General features: G+C 39.1%; 1 protein-coding gene across 2 annotated transcripts in view; it reads right to left on the bottom strand.

Annotated features, from left to right (window-relative positions):
• Positions 1–301: 301 nt before the first annotated feature.
• The window catches only part of LOC109932143 (cadherin-related family member 3-like), a 250,849-nt gene continuing 232,131 nt past the window's right edge, over positions 302–19,019 (bottom strand). For both annotated transcript variants that reach the window (XM_048606631.1, XM_048606632.1), the window contains 7 exons: positions 18,536–18,707; positions 15,563–15,798; positions 14,378–14,598; positions 9,134–9,153; positions 9,004–9,035; positions 7,666–7,714; positions 302–777 (listed from right to left, as the gene is read on the bottom strand). In XM_048606631.1, coding sequence (XP_048462588.1) covers positions 623–777; positions 7,666–7,714; positions 9,004–9,035; positions 9,134–9,153; positions 14,378–14,598; positions 15,563–15,798; positions 18,536–18,707 — 885 coding nt within the window. In that variant the 3' untranslated portion in view covers positions 302–622. The remainder of the gene's footprint in view (positions 778–7,665; positions 7,715–9,003; positions 9,036–9,133; positions 9,154–14,377; positions 14,599–15,562; positions 15,799–18,535; positions 18,708–19,019) is intronic.

Consider the following 19,019-nt stretch of genomic DNA (forward strand, 5'->3'; position numbering starts at 1 on the left):
TTCTTTCCTCACAATATTTCATGAAAATCTCTAGAACAGAAAATCACCTTGGAACAAAGGATTTTAATTGAATTGATTTTTTGGAATATGAAATATTGAGTCCCAAAAGCAGTAATATGAAGAACATATTTAAGTAAAATTTCTACCATAGCCTTTGGTAAAAAGGAAAGGAATTTGTATGGTTAATAGTTGATCCAACAAAAGCACAAGTTTTATAAATGACTCATATTGTAATTGAGTTAATTGAGGCAACTAAATTGTTTTTATTATTTATTCATTAAGCTTTCATTATTGTCCTCCTTAAAAACATGTTAAATATTAACTTTGTGATTAATTCAAAAAGGTCTTTTACATTCCCATGAAATTCTAATGTGTTTAGTGTATTTTCATAAAGTATTTTGTGGACTGAAGATTAAAGTTTTATGCAGTCTATGTATTCATTGGTTGTAGATCACAGATAAATTTGATAATAATCACATTTCAAAATCCATTTCTATCTTAATTAAAATATATCATTGAACAAAATGTAATATGTACTTCTAATTCCAATTGTACATTGTTCATCAGAATTGTGCACATTGATTAACTAAGAAGGTACACATCTATTTAAAATGTTCCTTTCTCATTCCTCGAAATAATTCAATTTTTTGATGACTGGGGGTTTCTTAGGCTCAGCTTTTTCTGTCAGAATGTTCATGTTTGTCTCATGTGACTCATTTGCTTCCTTCCACTTCCTTGCTCCTGTTGCACTGTTGTATTCATACCATCTCCCTGTAACTGAATTAAACACATTGATTATTTTCAATGGAAACATCATTACTTAGATCTTAAAGTCAGAACAGAAGAAAATCTGAATTAATACTTAGTAGTTCTGTGACCTTTCTGTTAGAAATGAGTAGAACCTCAAAATTTGAGTCTACTGAAGATGCATTAGAGCTCATTCAGTAATCCTGGGAGGATTATACAATCGGTCTTGCTGGGATAAATGGAATTACTTTAAAATTAATTTGAATTTGATCCCGACACTTATTATCAGAAGTGAAATAATGGAAGGGAGATGGGTGATGAATCATGGGAATAGTTACTCTTTAATTATTGGTTTGTTTTTGCTGCAGTGGAGAGTGGCTGTAAAAAGATGGCATAAACAGCTCCCTTGTTGGTGGTAGTTTGAATATTTTTCTGGAAGAGGTGTGTTTGAGGATGATACTTGAAGCGGGACTTGCAGCCAGCGGGCAAGATGTGGTCAGTCAAACAAAATATTATAAATGATAGGAAGCAGCGGTATGTAATATTGTCAGATATTAAGAAGCTCACCAAGTTACGACTGCCTAAATTTGACACCCCACATTAAGCCTATGTCCACAGTTCATGAGCCACAAGCATCTTGCTGGAATCAAGGTCTAACATTAATCATGGAACATGGGATGAAATCACAGAAACACCAGTATCTTTGATGTATGCATATTCCAGTTCATAATATTTAATATTGAAGCTTCAAATGTTGGATATAATTGACACTGCTGTATCCAGTTAAAATAAAATTTAAAAACTGTATTTTTATTGCAGTCTTTGACATCCTTAGGACTTTCCAAAGCTCTTCACTCATGAGGACTACTTAGAAAGTGCAAGCCCTGATCTTGGTTGTGTATTATTGACTCATTCATATGATGTGAGCATTACAGGAAAGACCAGCATTTATTATCCACACTCAATTAACTTTGAGAAAGTGATCCTAGTCTTTAATAATTTAATTGATCTATATTGGCTTATGTAACTCTGTTCAGTAATCCAAGTACATAGTACTTTGCCTAAGCCTGCAGATGGATCAAGAGAGTTAAGTAAATGACACTCACGGAAAGTTCTAGAAACAGACCTGGATTCTGGGTTGAGACCATGGCCCAGGTTTTCTGCTCCATGAGGTGATGAGAATAATGGCTAGCATGATGAACGGATCAGGCAAGAGTCCAAAGACCAAATTTTTACAGTCGAGAACAAACTCAAGTGATTAATTCCTCCCACCATGCATACCACCTCATCAGGGAGGGAGGAATTAATTAATCAGGGAGGTGTTACGAATACAACAGTGCAAGAGGCATTCAAGAGGGAATTGGATGATTATCTGAATAAAAATGAACTTGAAAGGAATGAGGAGAAAACAGGAGATTGGCATTGAGTAGTGATACTCATTTAACCAGCTGGTGCAGGCATAATGGGCTGAATAGCCTTCTTCTACACCATAACATCTCTGTGACTCTAAGTCGATTTGCTTGTCGTCAAGTGACGAAAGGACAATCTGTATTCATTTGCATCTCATTAATTACTCGAGTTGCTAGAATTGATATTTGACAATTAACTTCTACCCAATAGCAATACTCAATGCTTCAGAAAATTCATTGCATGTAGCAGGTGTTTAGCTGTCAATTTGATTCTTGGCCTCCAGTCCAGGTAAGTTCTCTGCTTTGGCTGCCTCCAGCTAAACACTGTCCAAGTTCATTGCCTTCACATTTGCTGTAAACTCTATTCTACATCTGCAGTAAGTATATTGAAGGGAACCAAGACAGGAAGTGGCCCTGGTCCATCACACAACTCACTAGAAAACAGCAATGCACCAACTTCTGCTTCAAAACGGCAGCTTAGTGCAGAGAATCAGGCAGCAGAATGTGGCTGAGGGTTAGCCAAGTGAATAGGGAAAGGCAACAGTTTGTGGCAGTAATAAATACTGAAGCATTAATGTGAAAGGGAGGGTACATGTTGCTGCTTCAATGTCAGAGGGGGTGCAAGTACCTGCAGCAAATGTGATAAACACAGTGCATGTATACGACGGCATGGTAATGTATGAATGAGTAAAAGGAGGCATAGTTAGTCGGGTGAGGGGAATCCTGTCAGACAGGAGGTACCTTCAGCCGGTTCTGGGGTCGGACCATTTCTAATCTGGCGGTTGACTGTGGTCAATCAAATGGTTGGTTCAGTTCAAGTCTAAGCATCAGTGCCGCTTCAATACAGAGGCTGGGCAGTGGTCAGTCTTGGAACTCATTCCTGGCCTTGCTGATCTGGTATTCAGGGACATCTTCCAAATTCAATCTGGGGGTGAACTGTAATCAGTCTGGGATGTCCTGCAAAGTGAGCTGAGGATGGGTCTTAGCCAATATGCGAGTTGGTCATACATTAACTGAGGGTTTCTAGAGTTTGTCTACGGCGCATTGAGGAAACAGCAAACTCATGTGTGGACTGGCTTGGTGTTTTGCCTGCTTGAGGAAATGGTACCATCATTGGGAGCAATCGAATATAGTAGGATGGGATCGAGCAGAATATGGGAGGGGCATGGATGGTATGTCATATGAGGTATAATTGAGGACTCTGGGTCTGTATTTGATGGAGTTTGGAAGTTGAGGGGGGATGTCATTGAAACTTACAGAATATTGAGAGGCCTGGATAGAGTGGGTGTGGAAAAGATGCTTCAACTAGTAGGAGAGATGAGGACCCAAAAGGCACAGCATCAGAGTGAAGGGACGAGCCTTTAGAACCAAGATGAGAAGGAATTTCTTCAGCCAGAAGGTGGGGAATCCATTGAACACATTGCCACAGAAGGCCAAGTCATTGAGTGTATTTAAAACAGAGATAGACAAGGGAATCAATGGTTACATACAGAAGGCAGGAAAATGGGGTTGAGAAACATACCAGCCATGATCGAATGGCAGAACAGATTTGATGGGCCAAATAACCTAATTCTGCTCCTATATCTTAATGTTTTATGGTCTCAAAGGGAAATCAAGGAAAACCATTGTCACTCTGGCCTAAAACTGGAGAGGGCGCAGAGCCTACAATTGCATCAGAGGAGATGATGGACTAGTGGTATTATCACTGGACTGTTAATCCAGAGACCCAGATAATATTCTGGGGACCTGGGTTCAAATCCCACCATGGCAAATGGTAGAATTTGAATTCAATAAAATATCTGGAATTAAGAATCTAATGATGACCATGAATTGATCATTGGGAAAAACCCATCTAGTTCACTAATCCCTTTTAGGGAAGGAAACTGCCATCTTTACCTGGTCTGCTCTACGTGTAACTCTAAACTGCCCTCTGAGCAATTAGGGATGGGCAATATATGCTGCCTAGCCAGCAATGCCCTCATCCCATTAATGAATGAAGGAGGAAAGAAAGGACCTCAGTAATACGTAGCTCCCAAAGTCAAACAGGAACATTGTTCATAACATAAAGCAGTTGAGTAGGTGAAGGATCATTGAGGAAAAGCCATATGGTAGGCAAGAATGAGGGAGGATATTGTGGGTCACAGGGGAAGGCTGCAACCCTCTGCAGCAAAGGCATATTGATTCAAAGATCAACTGTGCAATGAACTTTCAAAATTAAAAAGGCAGCACACAGAGGGGGAACAGTAAGGCATTTTTTTTAAATGGGTAGAGACGATGACTAGAATGTAAAGCCAACTGAGTGGTTACTTCAGCAATCAGCACTGCAGTGACTACTGAATTCTAACCATCTGCCTTCAAATCCCAGTTAAGCAGCACAAAAATATCTGTAATGCAGTGATACTGTCCCTAATGCTGGGCTAGGAGATTTAAGTTCAAGTCTAATCTTCTGAAGATATGTATCATAACACGTCAAAACAGGTCAATTAAAAATAATTTACTTAAAATGATCCAAATATGATCTCATATCATGAAGTACCAAGTAAGAGAAGATTATGGCCATTGGCTGCACATTTTTTCACTTAGGAGTTCCTAATGACATAGTAAGACTACCATGGGCATTGGAACAGTGTAAGTGAATATATATTCAAAAAGTGCACATTCAACACAATGATTGAACATTCAAGCCACTGATGTCAGAGACCCTGGCCTAATGGGAGTGTCCCACTCAAGTGTACGGTCACCCTCCTTCACCTCAGCTGCCACAGACAAACATAGAATACCTACAGTGTGGAAGCAGGCTATTTGATCCATTGAGTCCACATCGAACATCTGAAAACGATACCATTCAGACCCCACCCTACCCTATACTGTAACCTTGCATTCCCCATGGCTAATCCACTTGGCCTACACATCCCTGGAAACAATGGTCCAGTTAGCATTGCCAATCCACCTAACCTGTACATCCTTGGACTCTGGGAGGAAACCAGACCACCACGAGAAAATCCATGCATTCACTGGGAGAATGTGCAAACTCCACACAGACAGTCGCCTAAGGGTAGAATCAAACCAGGGTCCTTGGAACTCAGAGGCAGCAGTGCTAACCACTGAACCACTATGTCACCTGTCAATGCGGTCACTGGCAGAGGGGAGTGGTGGGTCAAGGAATTTCTGGAGTCTCCAGACATGAAACTATTGGTGTGTCTGTCAGTTGCTCTTCCATCCTATTAGTGCCTGCTTTGCCACTCTGTCTCCTTGAGAAGGAGGAGCACCTGAAGTGAGGTGAATTTGAGGCTAAAGAAATGGAGTGGAGGTCTCATCTGAGCAACATTTCAACTATAATTTGAAGATGGAGATTATGTTTGAATTAAATGGCCAAAGTGCGATCACAATCTCGCGTCATCTCTATCAGGTCCAGAGCAGATCAAGCAGTCATTCATTATTAAAGCTTTTCTGTTAAATGAGAACACCAGGTGGAATGCAAGTTGTTTCATAGCAAGCAGACCAGGATATTTTGAGGACAGTGATTACGGGAGTACATTTCTTTTACCTGTGAGTGATATTGAGCATCCATCTCATCAAGTTGATCGCATAGAAACACAACCTCAAATTTGTAGATCTAATTACAGCTCTAATAAAAACTTTAAATCTCAAAGATGATTACTGTACTTGGAGAAAACAGACGTTGATTTCTAAGAAAAGATGTTATATGTTTGATGCTTTGGGCGATTCAATTCAAAATAAGGTCTTTAGTTAAGAAAACTGGAAAAGAGGCTAATTATTTAATTGTCTCATGTTTGATAATGGTAGGCTGTTCACTAAACTGTGTTCACTGTATGTAACTTTTCACAGATAAACCAGATGTAAAACATATACAGCACACTGGCAAAAACAAAGCAGTGGTGATGAGAAACTCTAGGATACAGCAAAGCCATTCCAGAGGTCAGTTTAAAATCAGTCACAATGCTTTGGAGATTCATCAAGGTCAAAGCTGATAAGGGCAGCAGATTTTCTTCCTAAAGACATTAATGAACTGTCACTCAATGATTGTCTTTATTGATGTTAGTTATTTTATTCACTGCAAATTTTTAGTTAATGAATTGCACATTTTAAATTCTCTTTCTGCTGTATCAGAATATGAATTTATGCAGCTAAATCAGAGTCCAGGTACCTGGATTATTAATCTAGTAGCATAGCCACAATTGTAGATGTATGTCAGTTAGGTAACGAAGTTAACACAGTATTCAAATTTCACATTTCATTTGCAACATTTAAACCAATTACTTTTGCAATAAACTGCACTGGAACGCCTGGGCTATATCAACATGCGGGCCTCATTTACAGCAAGCCAGCTCCCAACATGGATCTGCCTGCTCATACTGCATTAGCAATTTGTAAGGGTGAGAAAATCAGTGGTTCTGAGGCTTCCTAAAGCATACCTGAACTCATAAAGTGGAAGTCTAAGATTGGATGAGATATTAAAATGCCTGTAGTTGTTTAATCACATTAGTATGGCTACTATCTTAGTGAAACAAATATTCTACAATTACAGCACGTTAGTTTTGGACAACTGACAATGTTCTCACGTATTCAGAAGCATTGGAAGTGTTGTGCAAGGTAATGGCTCTGAATGAACTAATGTAGAAGATGCATTAGCTCCACCCAACCTGATGACATCCCAGTCTTTGGATGGAGAAACGTTAGTCATGCGAAAGGTCCCGAGGAGGGCAGAAATAACATTCCTGCTTGTTGATACATTTTGATATTTGCAGTGGTGCTAAACTAGTTAAGGTTAATGGTATCTATTGCTATCACACATTAACCTATACCTTGTTATTGTATGAAGCACACCTCTTCTTGTTAAAACTCTATAGTGGTCTATCTATTACAACTGATAATTGGATAGGCCTTTACAGCCAGCACCTAAATGAGGATTGCCTGCAGTAAACTACCCCAACCACGAATCACTCCTTGTAATGAGAAGATACGACATGGTCTATATCAACGTTTGCAGGTATACCTGGGAATATGGCAATATTCACCAGAGGCAATCTGTATGGAGTTAGATTTGGAATCATCATCACAGGGTGCAACTTTCGTGAACTTATTAAATTGTAACCATTACTTATTTCACACTGTAAAAATCTCTCCTTTCCAATTTCTGTCCTTTCTAGCCCCATAACTATTATGCCCTCATCATTGCAGAGTGAAAGACACCTTCAGGTATATCCACAGATACCATTTCCGTCACTGTTTTCTGACCAGCCATAATGTACAATTATATAATGTGGTTAGTAAGTATACCGCAATGCAATTTGCTTTCCTTTTCCCAGATATTCCACCACAGAAATCACTTTAGGAGATGCTAGAAAGTTCAAAATTGGAAGTTGTGAATTTAATTGTGAGGCTGTGGCTACCAAACCACTCTGCAGAGCTGATAAACCTATATTATCTATGTGAGTGAACAAACAGACTTGCCCCTCTCCATTGGAAAAATATCATCATGCATTACCTGGATCGACAGCTTGTCCATTGAAAACAGTATCATACTTAGTTACCTCCTGTGGGGAAAGAGCAATTACGTGTAAGTCAAATTGATTGTGTTTAGTCATATTCAAATGTTGGTAATATTTATTTGCTTGTATAAGCTTTAATTATGTCGTCCCATTCAATCTTTGCAATAAAAATATAAATCAGAGTTCCACGTGTGCTGTTTAAATATATGCATAGTTGTGATCATTAGTTTCCAGCTGCTGGAAAAATTTCTAATGTTAGAACAGAGTTGACAAGATAACAATCTCTTTTCTACATTAAGGATGTAAAGGCAGTGGTTTAAAAAGTCGTTTCCGCATTTTAGCTTTGTGAGGCCAACTCTGCCAGGTAGTCTTCCTGTCAACACCCATTGCTAATTGCTGAGAAATTATTTGGTATTGTGTGAATGCAAAAGATTTAACTGCCAAAGCAGTGCCAACCATGCAGTCTAATTGGAATAAACTCCACTTCAACCCTACCATGATGGTTGCTGGGAATATTTTGATCACTGCAAAAGATCACCTTTCAACAAATAATTTCCTGCAGCAAAATTTATGAACTGCAAACTTTGCCATTTTGCTCACTTAACACTAACAAAAAGCATGATCAGTTATGTAATAATATTACTACATTAATGGGTGGCACAGTGGCACAGTGGTTAGCATTGCTGCCTCACAGCGTCAGAGAACCCGAATTGATTCCAGCCTCAGGTGACTGTCTGTGTGGAGTTTGCACATTCTCCCCGTGTTTATAGCAATGAGTTCCAGGTACCCACTAAAATCTGGATGAAAAAAGATTTCTCCACAAATCCCTACTAAACCTTGTGCTTGTTACCTTAAAAGTTTAGCCATTTCAAAATGCCTGTCCCATTCTTGGGGTCTTTCTGAGTTCTGAGTAACATTGCTGATCGAGGACTGATTAGGAGTGTTGAAGAGGTATTTCACATGGACGGAGAGATTTGCTGGACTCAAATCCAGTTACTTGAGATGAAAGGAAAGAGAGGAATATCTCTGTACTCCCATTTCCAGCTTTCCATTTCATGATCTTCTTTTTGTGAAATAATATGTTGCAGAGCATTTCACTGCATTAATTTCCACTTATATGGGCTAACTTTATAAAACCACACTTCTAGCAGGGATGCAGGGACTACTCTGAATATATCAAGAATAATATTAATAATGGAGAGAAATTTGTGAACTGTTTTGCTGTGATTCCTGGATATTGGTTCCTCACAGATCAATGGCCCTGCCAGCAACATAATTTAGTAAAATCACCCCTTCCATAAAATATTTTCCTGAGGTGGAAATTTTACACTTACCGTTACAACTTCTGGCTTTTCTTCATTAGATTCTGTGTTTAAAAAGAGAACAAGTTTACAAAATATGTTATTAATTAGGTTCATATTTATTGTGAATTCAGGGTTTATTTCAAGTAGACAAAGTACTAACCTGGAATGTAAATCGTCACTCTACAAAAGCAATAAGACAGAAAAAATTAATTAAAACTTTAATTAAAAGTTAATTTAATTATCACAATACTTTATTTTGTTTATATACATTTCCTACAAGTAAACTATAAGAAATGCAAGTCAAAAATTGATTACTGATGGAGTTAAAAAGAGAATGAGAAATCAATCTCATTAGTACCCTTTCTTGGGATCTATTATTATGTTATGTTTCATGGTCAATGTCAGACTACCTTTAAGAGACATGCGCATGGTATCATCACTGTATTGTAGCATGTGACCTGATGGAATAAAGTTTCATACTCCATCTTGCCTCAGATCACTTGAAACATGACACTGTCTTGGAAATGTGCTCTTCTTTTATAAACTAATAGCTTATTCTTACGCCAGACACTTAAGTGCCAAAAGTAAGTAATGGTTCTCTATAATATTTAGTTGTAATAAGTAACAGTTGGATTTTTTGATATCAAAACATGCATGCCCAGTTTACTAAGTTAGAAGAGATTGCAAGCATGACTATATCAGGTAAAGCACCCTGTTGGAAGCAAACTCATGCCAGCTATAAATGTTCTTTAAAATATCACTCAAGGGCATCCACATATTTTGCGCCAAATTGTTTGCGATGCCACATTAATGCAGGCACTGGTTCAAAACTAGTGCATGTTAAAAGTAGTGCCATTTTGGACCTCAACGCTCGAATCAAAATTCACTCATAACACTGCAGAATGAAGACAAGTTCAGAAACAGAAAGGATGCCATGATAGTGCTAATTACAAGAATTAACTTACATGTTAGTGCAGGTTAGCTTCCTCTAGCTATTGCGACAATGTTACAAGTGTTTTTGTGCCTTCTATTCATTTTTATTCATTGTTTATTTACACCAGAGCCTTAGTGAGGCCACTGACTTTTTACTTCTTCTCTGGCTTTCTCCAAGCCTCCTTTATCAATTTCTCAATGTTAACCACCATCTGATTAATACTTCTTCCTCTCCTGTTTCAACCATTGACTTCTCCATTAATTGATGTCAAGGGAAGCTGTAGATTAGGATCTGTATCTTGAAGGGTACAGGCCATTCAGGAATGACAGGAAAGTAGGAAAAATTGGAGGGATGTCTCTGTTCGTTAATGATGGCATTTGCACAATAGAGAGGGATGACCTGAGTTCAGGAAATCAAGATGTGAGAGTTTGGATGAAAAAGAGAAATGATAACGGCAAGAAGTCATTTGTACAGGTCCCCTAATAGTACCCACACAATAGGGTGAGGCACAAAGGAAGAAATAGTGAAAGCTTGTTAGATAATTATAGGAGATTTTAATCTATATATCCACTGGAAAAGTCAAATGGGCAAAGGTAGCTTAGATGGGGAGTTCACAGAATATTTTCAGGATACTTACTTAGAACAGCATGTCCTGGAGCTGAGCAGAGAGCAGGCAATATGATACCTGATTCTGCGCAATGAGATTGGATTAAATAATGATCTCATAGAGAAGGAGCCCTTTGGTAGCAGTGACTATTATATGACTGAATTTTACATTCAGTTTGAGGAAGAAAGGAGTAGGTCTGTGATTATCTTTTAAAATTTAAATAATAGCAATTATGAGGGTATGAAAGCAGGCTGGCTAACATGAGTTGGTAACTTATGTTAAAGAATAGATCAATACAGAGGCATTTCAGACGTTTAATGGATTATTTCAGAACACACAGCATAAATAGATTCCAAAGAGTAAAACAAAATTCCAAAGAACAGACCTATCAGCTGTGGTTAACTTCAAATGTTAAAGATAATATTACAATTTTAAAAATCATATAATTGTGCAAAAGTGATACAGTAGGAGTGTACTGGGCCCATGACCCAGAAGTTGATAGATCAAGTCCATCTTCTGCTATTTAAAGTCAGGGATCTTGTGGCACAGTGATAATTTCCCTTCCTCTAGGCCAGAAGACACAAATTCAAATCAGCTTGTTGGTCTTCCAGAACGAGGAGTGGACCTTGACCAGTTGCAAACTGGCACATTCCAAGGTCCAGGATTACTGAGGGATGCACTAAAGCTTGGGGAGCTGTCACCAAGGGGTAGTGGGGAAAGACCACAGTCTGAGGTCTTCCTGCTACAGGTACATTGGGGTCTGTTCAGTTATTGTGCCCTCCTAGTGCCTCAATGTGTGTAAGTATTAGTATCTTATATGTAAGAGAGGTCTTTGGTTTTTTTTGATGGAGTCCAACTCCAATGTTTTGTTTGTTTGATATGAAACTTCACAGAACAGAACTGCATTAAGACTGTATATACAAAGATATTTTTATGAATAAAATATTTTTGAAATAAAAAAAAGACACAAGTTCTCGTCCCACGTTTTCCAGAAGTGTGTCATAACATCTTTAAATGGGTTGATTACAAATAGTTATCATTGTGCAAGGACAGGTGGCAAGTCATAATATTGCACAGAATTTAAAAAGCTGCAAGTAATGACCAAAAAAAAGGGAAAAATTGGAGTACGTGATAAAGCTAGCCAGAATTTTTTTTAGAAAATAAGAATTTCTATAAATATTGGAAGTAAAGTGTTAACAAAGTGAGCAGTGATCTATAAGTAATAGGAACAAGAGTGAGTCATTTGGTCCTTTGAGCCTCCTCCATCTTTCAATAGGACTATGGCTGATCGGACACTCCACTTTTCTGCATATTCCCTGTAATCCTTGATTCCCCTACTGATCAAGAATCTATTTATCTCAGCTTTAAATATACACAAGGACTCTGCCCCCACAGCTCTCTGTGGCAAGGAGCTCCAAAGACTCTCAACCCTCAAAGAAGAAATTCCTCCTCATCTCAGTCTTAAATTGGTGCACCTTTATTCTGAGACTATGCCCTCTGGTCCTAGACTCTCCCACGAGGGGAAACATCCTCTCAGTATTTACCCAGTCAAGCCCCTTAAGAATCCTATATGTTTTGATGAGATCACCTCTCATTCTTCTAATAGAAAGGTCCTATAGAAAGATGGAGATTCCAAAAGATCCACCAATCCCATGCCCTCCACCTCTTCTACCACCCACCTGGAGGGGCTATCGACATTAACTATTGCAACGCAGGCTCAGCATCTAACACTGATCAAATGACCTCACCTGTGCAGAAATGATATACAGAAACTCAAGAAACTACACAGTCCCCCATTACAATAGGCTTTCTGACAGGCTTTACAACACATTCTGCATACATCAACGCTCTTCTGGAGGGATGCTCCATCAAATTCCTCATCTAAGTTCTCTGCAGCAGAAACCGAGGATAATACCACCCTCCAGTGAACCAGCACCTGTGCTATCCTTGTCCACAGTTGAAACCCACAAGTGTCCTATCCTTTAAGATAAGTGGAGTGTTGGTATCTGAGTGGGAGCCTAAGATTGTGAAATTAAGTGACATTACTGTGTCTTGGTCATCATTCTCCTCTTGGCATTCCTCCCATCTGTGGCTAGAATGCTCATTTTAGGTATCTGAGTGGTAAAGGCACAAGGGTAAGGTTATTACTCAGGAAGGAGGGAAAAGATGCTTACAACCTATGTGGCTAACAAATTGGAAGATTGTGGGATGTGGGAAAAATGATATCTGAAAGGATTATGAATAAGAATATTGTCATACTCATTTTTTCAGCCATTCCAATGACCACAGTCTTAATAATTAATAGGATCAAGACAAGCAAAGTTACCAAAGACCCCATCCAGTTAGATCTAACTCTTGAGGGTTTCTGCATCACTTTGTGTTACAAAAGAGCAGGATGTGTGTCAATGGCTGCCACATAACTTGGGCAAGGTTGAATTGCTGACAGTGTGTGCAGGGTGAGGTAAAGTATATGGATGTTGGATATGAGGCATGATTAATACTGCAGTGGAATAGAATATCCTTTATTGTCATGTGTACTCAGGTACAGAAGTACAGGAGTACAATGTAAAGTTTTACAATGTTACCTCTTATGGTGCCATCTTAGGTACAAAGTACCTAGGTACAAATCTTAAATACGAAAAGATTAAAAAAAACAGGTGGTTGCATTACTTTACAGTGATGCATAGTCTCAGTTAGAAACAGTTAAAAGGATAGACATTACAGTCAGCTAAACAAATTACACGTTAAACCACAAGTGGTCTGACTGCCCATGCCAGACCCCGGCCCAACAATTGTCCCTGCTCCGCTCCAAGATTCAAGTCCACTCCGCACCCGTTCTCAGCTGCTCGAAGGTAAGTTTTTCTCCAGGACTCGCTTCCTCCGTGCCCCACCCTCCGCTCTGGGACACCCTTCCCCCACGCCCCACCCTCCGCTCCAGGACTCGCTGCCCCCGCGCTCCATCCCCCCGCTCCGGGACACCCTTCCCCTGTGCCCCACGCTCCGTTCCAGGACACCCTTCCCCCAAGCCTCACCCTCCGCTCCAGGACTCACCTCCGGAACTCACCAGTGGCTACCTCCTGTCGAGAGTCGCCTCCTCCATTCCCTCCAGCTAAGTCAAAAGTTGAAAAAAAAACTCAGAAAAGGAGAAAAAAGTGACAGTGAGAGAGAAAAAGAATGGGCAGAGCAGAGAAGCTCTGGCTGGGTGTCTTACTCTGCCATTGTAGATGGATGAGGACAGCGGTCATTAGATCAGTTGCCAAGTCCTGCAGTGTAGCTGGATTGATACAATATGTGAAGCTGCAATCTCTGGCCTTGACCACTCATGTGAGATCATTCATCCTCTTATGGTACTCCACGCAGGTTCTCAAGGCTTGACTCTTGGCAATAGCCTCTATGGCTATCTTCTAAATAACATTTGTTGTGAATCTTGAGATCATCCTGACCCCCTCGGGATGCAGTAATTTCTTCTCCTTTCTACCTCCCCCACTGGCAGCTCAGTTCAGCATTTATAAATGAGCCACAGCATTTTCTCCAATCACAATGCACCTCCCCTTTAAGTGGTCCTAGCCATTCATGATATTGGCCCCCTGTTGGGCATTCAGCCAGTGAGCAGCACAGTTAGTACTAGGCTGGACATGGAGATCATTCAAATGAGCAGGCGGCATGAAATTGACTAATCACACGTTGCAAGATTTGGCCTCCGTTTTCAGGGATTGTCCAATTTAGGCCCTGATAGCCTTCATATTTCCACCAAGCTAATTCCAATGAAACAAATTTCTAAAATTATTAGAAACACAAATATCCTAATTTGTAATACTTCAAACCGAAAATACCATTTTCATATTTAATTATAAAGGACTTACTTTTTTGGTGGTTGCAGTTTTGGCTTACTGGTACGTGTCTTTCTGGTATGTGCCTTTCGACAGAATTCCACACATCTGGTATATTTCAAGATGATGTACAGTCCTAAGGCAAAGAGGAGAGCCAATAGGATTGCCAGCAGTGTAAGAAGGAAGGGCGCATACCAGCCAGCTGGATTGTAAGTATTCACAGCAGTGTTGATAATAGTTAGTCCTTTTCTGTTCTGTTTAAACAAGACAGGAAATTCATTACCTTGAGATTGCTATGAGATAAAATGAATTCATGAATGTGCAATTTATTTGCAAGGGTCTGTTTTTCCTAATTTGGTACACTTAGACGAAGGATCAATGCAGTATTGCAGACTACTACCTAGGTTTGAAATACTTGGATGCAAAGAAATTTGTTTCTGCAAAAGTGAACGGGAGCAGATATGGTGGAGTGATTGGACTAAGCTGATCTGTGCCTGCATAAAGCCTGAGCAGACTACAATTTGCCATTTAGGGAGGATGGAAAGTGCTTGGCTCTCATACAAAGCAGTCTGACAAATCAGGTCTTGAGTGGGTGAAGGCCAATGGGGGATAGAACCTTGAACATGCGATTGTATAGGTACCTTTTAAAATGGAATTGAAAACCTTTTTAAAACTGGCAGCACGAGATATTAGGCCCATTCTGTGCTGCACAATGTAAGTTCCATCTTACCTGACCTTAAAATAGACTCCTTGATAGTGGCTGGAGACCACCCTGAAATTACTCAAATAACCCTGGTTCCAGAAACTGTTCCAGAGTTTAGTGTAAGTCCTTGTAGCACGCAGCACCTCCAGTTAATGCACTTCACCAAAGCCACTAGCAAGTAATTGGATTGAGGCACAAAAGTGGAATCTTTGATCTTTCTCCTTCTTCTCTGCAGGAGTCTCCCAACTGCAGCAGAGGCTGCTAATTTAGCACAGACCACAAGAATCAAATGTGCAATGATTCTCATCCATATGACTCCACAGTACAACAAGCAATGCACCTTGCTGCTAAGGAGGTTATAATTCATATTTAACTAACCATTCCCAAATGCGTCAAAAAGTTAGATAAAAGTCTGTTACTCCATTAATCTCTTGCAGCCATATTTTAAATTTCTGCTATTGCTGAAATGATCTGTAATATTAGTCTGAAGCTGTTTCATTACATAAGGCACTCACATAAAAGGATGTTGTTGTTGGAGTAGTTGCTCTTGTCTGAACTACAGTAATATCAATCACTACTGTTCCTGTCCTTGGCTTTATCCTCTTAATGTTGTCATCAATGATGTTGACAATGAGATGATACTCCTGCTGAACATCTGCTTTTCCCTCATAGTCAAATGGAGTTCTGAGTATCAGTTTCGGAGCAAAAGATCCACGGATAGGGTCAAAACCAAAATGATTGTTCACATTGCCTATAAATAAAATGCATCTGAATGAGGTGACACACTGCAAGATCAACTGATAGATTATTATAATTTTCATTGTAATGCAATGACAGTAAAAGCAACTAAGGGCCGGATTTTCCCTATGAATTTCAGGACCCCACCATCAGGCTCAATTGAAGATCAGAAGGCCATATGATACAGGAAACACTCACTTGAGATTTTTCCCAGATTCACAAGAGGTTAGACTTGCTGCCCAATTAGGGACCAAGACTAACTAGACAGCATTAGAGTGCCAGGAACAGTTCTGGGCACCACACCTTATAAAAGATATAACACAGAAGTCTTGGAAGTGATCTAGTTCCATTCTGCAAGAATGTTAATGGGCCTCCAAGAAATGTTATAGACAAGGTTTACAGAACACAAGTTTAATATTCAAGAACAAAAACAAAGTTGCTGGAAAAGCTCAGCAGGCCTGACAGCATCTGTGAAGGAGAAAACAGACTTAACGTTTCGGGTCCGGTGACCCTTCCTCAGAACTGATGGTCACTGGGAAAATGGGTAATGTTAATGAGTACGTTCCATTAACAACTATTCACCCTCCCGGCCTGATAGTTAGCAACTCCTTTGTCTGTCCAACTGTCTTTCTCTCTCTTCGGGCTCTATCCTATCATTTACTCCCTACCCCACCCACCTCCCTGTTTTCTGCATATAAACTGATGTTTTCCCAGCCTCCACCAGTTCTGAGGAAGGGTCACTGGATCCGAAACGTTAACTCTGTTTTCTCCTTCACAGATGCTGCCAGACCTGCTGAGCTTTTCCAGCAACTTTGTTTTTGTTCCTGATTTACAGCATCCGCAGTTCTTTTGGTTTTTACAAGTTTAATATTCCCTGGAGTTTAGAAGGTTAAAACTTATAATTTATAACTTTGAAAAAATTGAAAGGGGAGATAGAGAGAACTGTTTTCTGCTTATCAGGGAGACTAGGAAGAGGGGACACAGCTTTAAAATTATAGCCAACTCGTTAAGGAAAGGAATTACTCAAAAAGTTCTAAGTGTGGAACTCTCTCAGTTTATGGAACTATGAAAAGCAGAAGAAGCTGGATGAATTTATCATTGTAAATTGGTTATCAATAGATAACCAAAGAACAAATGGATATGAATCCAAAGTGGGTAGATTAAATTAAGTTACAGATCAGTCATCATCACACTGTACTGGGGAATAGCCTTGCAGGGCTGAATGGCCTATTTATATTCCTGTGAAGCTTTTTTCTTGCCTCTGCATCTGTCACATTTGAGATAAAATATTTATTATCTGGTACACCCAAGGTGTTGTATCATAATTTCCATTGAACCTTTAAAATAGACTTCTGCATCTGCAAGTTCAGTCTGCAAGACAAAGATGAATTATTAGGACAATGAATAGGAAGCTGTATCATACATATGAAAGCACACAATGTCAACAGCCATCATTGTGCTTGTCAGCTGCTTTCTATGGTATGGTTATCCTGATTAGGTTGTGTCATAGTTCATTAGTCTAGTTATGAACATTAATTGTTTCAAGCACTTGGAAATGCAAGCACATACGTAAGTTTTCAGTCTAGGAAATCAGTCTTACTGTCTTTGGTTTTACACCAAAAAAGCTGGTATTCAAGCCTTTTTGCCACACCGAAAATCATCTAGAATTATTTTGGGGTTTGTGCTATTTAAGCCTTCCTTTAATGATTAATGTCATATTTTCTAAATCAAAAGATTATATATTTATTTTACAGAATGTGAATTATAAAAGTGGTGATAAGAGAAAGCTCAAAAGGCCTCCACTTAATAAATGATAATGTTACCATATTTTGTCACATACAGAAAGTATGATGTCTGTGTGTGTAGGTTCATCCTGCTATTTCACGTATTTCAATGCCATGTGAAGTGTTGCAGTTTTATCAATGTGGGACATCTTTTCTCCTTTGATTCTACCTACTCCACTCATTTTACCTTAGTTCTCTTCTGAATGTCTCTGCCCTTTCACCATTTAATACGCTCATTAAAACCTATGTTTTCAACCAAGTTTGCTGGTCACCTGTCTTAATATCTCCTTTTGTGACACAGTATCTGAATTTGTTTGATACCATCCTGTGGAATAGCTTGGGGCATTTTACTAGATTAAATGCATGGTGATAATAGATCATGGAATCGCTACAGTATGGAAACAGGCCCTTTGGCCCAACAAGTCCACACCGACCCTCAGAGCATCCCACCCAGACCCATCCCCCTATAACCCACCTGATACACACATCCCTGAACACTACAGGAAATTTAGCACATCTTTTGACTATGGGAGGAAACTGGAGCACCCAGATGAAACCCACGCAGACACAGGGAGAATGTGCAAATACCACACAGACAGTCGCCCAAGGGTGGAATTGAACCCAGGTCCCTGGTACTGTGAGGCAGTAATGCTAACCACTGAGCCACTGTGTTGTAGTGAAATTCAATTTCAGAATAAAATATAAACCAATTGAAATTTTAATTAGTTTAACATGCAATACAGCTAGCAAAGAAAGACAAAGATAATCCTGTATTTTTTCTCCAAAACTAACAATAATAAAAATACTAGTTTCAGCCCCAATTATATATAAGATTAGATACGCAATAACAAGTATTGTGTAATATTTTTCTTACATTTGTCTTTGTATAATTGCTACAGAATAATGCTGCATTTCACCCTACTATGCAACTTGATGTGTCATATTATATGAGAGTAGTAAACATACCTGATACAATCTCAAACCGCATCTCATTGTCCAGGGAATCTCTGTCTTGACAGTTCAATCTGAAACTATTAATATTAGTCCCAACAGCAATATTGTCAAGAATGCTTGCTTTATATGACAATGGAACACAAACTGGTTTTTCATCATTTTCCTCTATTATATTGATGATGACCTAACAGAGGACATAATTGAAACAGGTAAGAAAGGCAAAGATTAATAAACAATTAGAAAGGAACACAATAGTAATATTTGCATCAGTTTTGGAGTACAATGCTTTTCAGAAAATAGCTTAAAAGAAGCATTTATAAACAGTATAAGCCATGTTATCACATTAATACACAATCCATAGGGAAGTATTTTAGCTCTGTATTTGGAAATTTGTAGTTAATCTACTCTCCTCCATATTTTTATAAATTGTCCTTTAACTGTTCAACCCATTAGAAATGCATTTTGTTCATATTTTGGAAGAGATCCTGACTGATCC

This window comes from Rhincodon typus, chromosome 16 (assembly GCF_021869965.1).
Source record: "Rhincodon typus isolate 14 chromosome 16, sRhiTyp1.1, whole genome shotgun sequence".
Lineage (NCBI taxonomy): Eukaryota > Metazoa > Chordata > Chondrichthyes > Orectolobiformes > Rhincodontidae > Rhincodon > Rhincodon typus.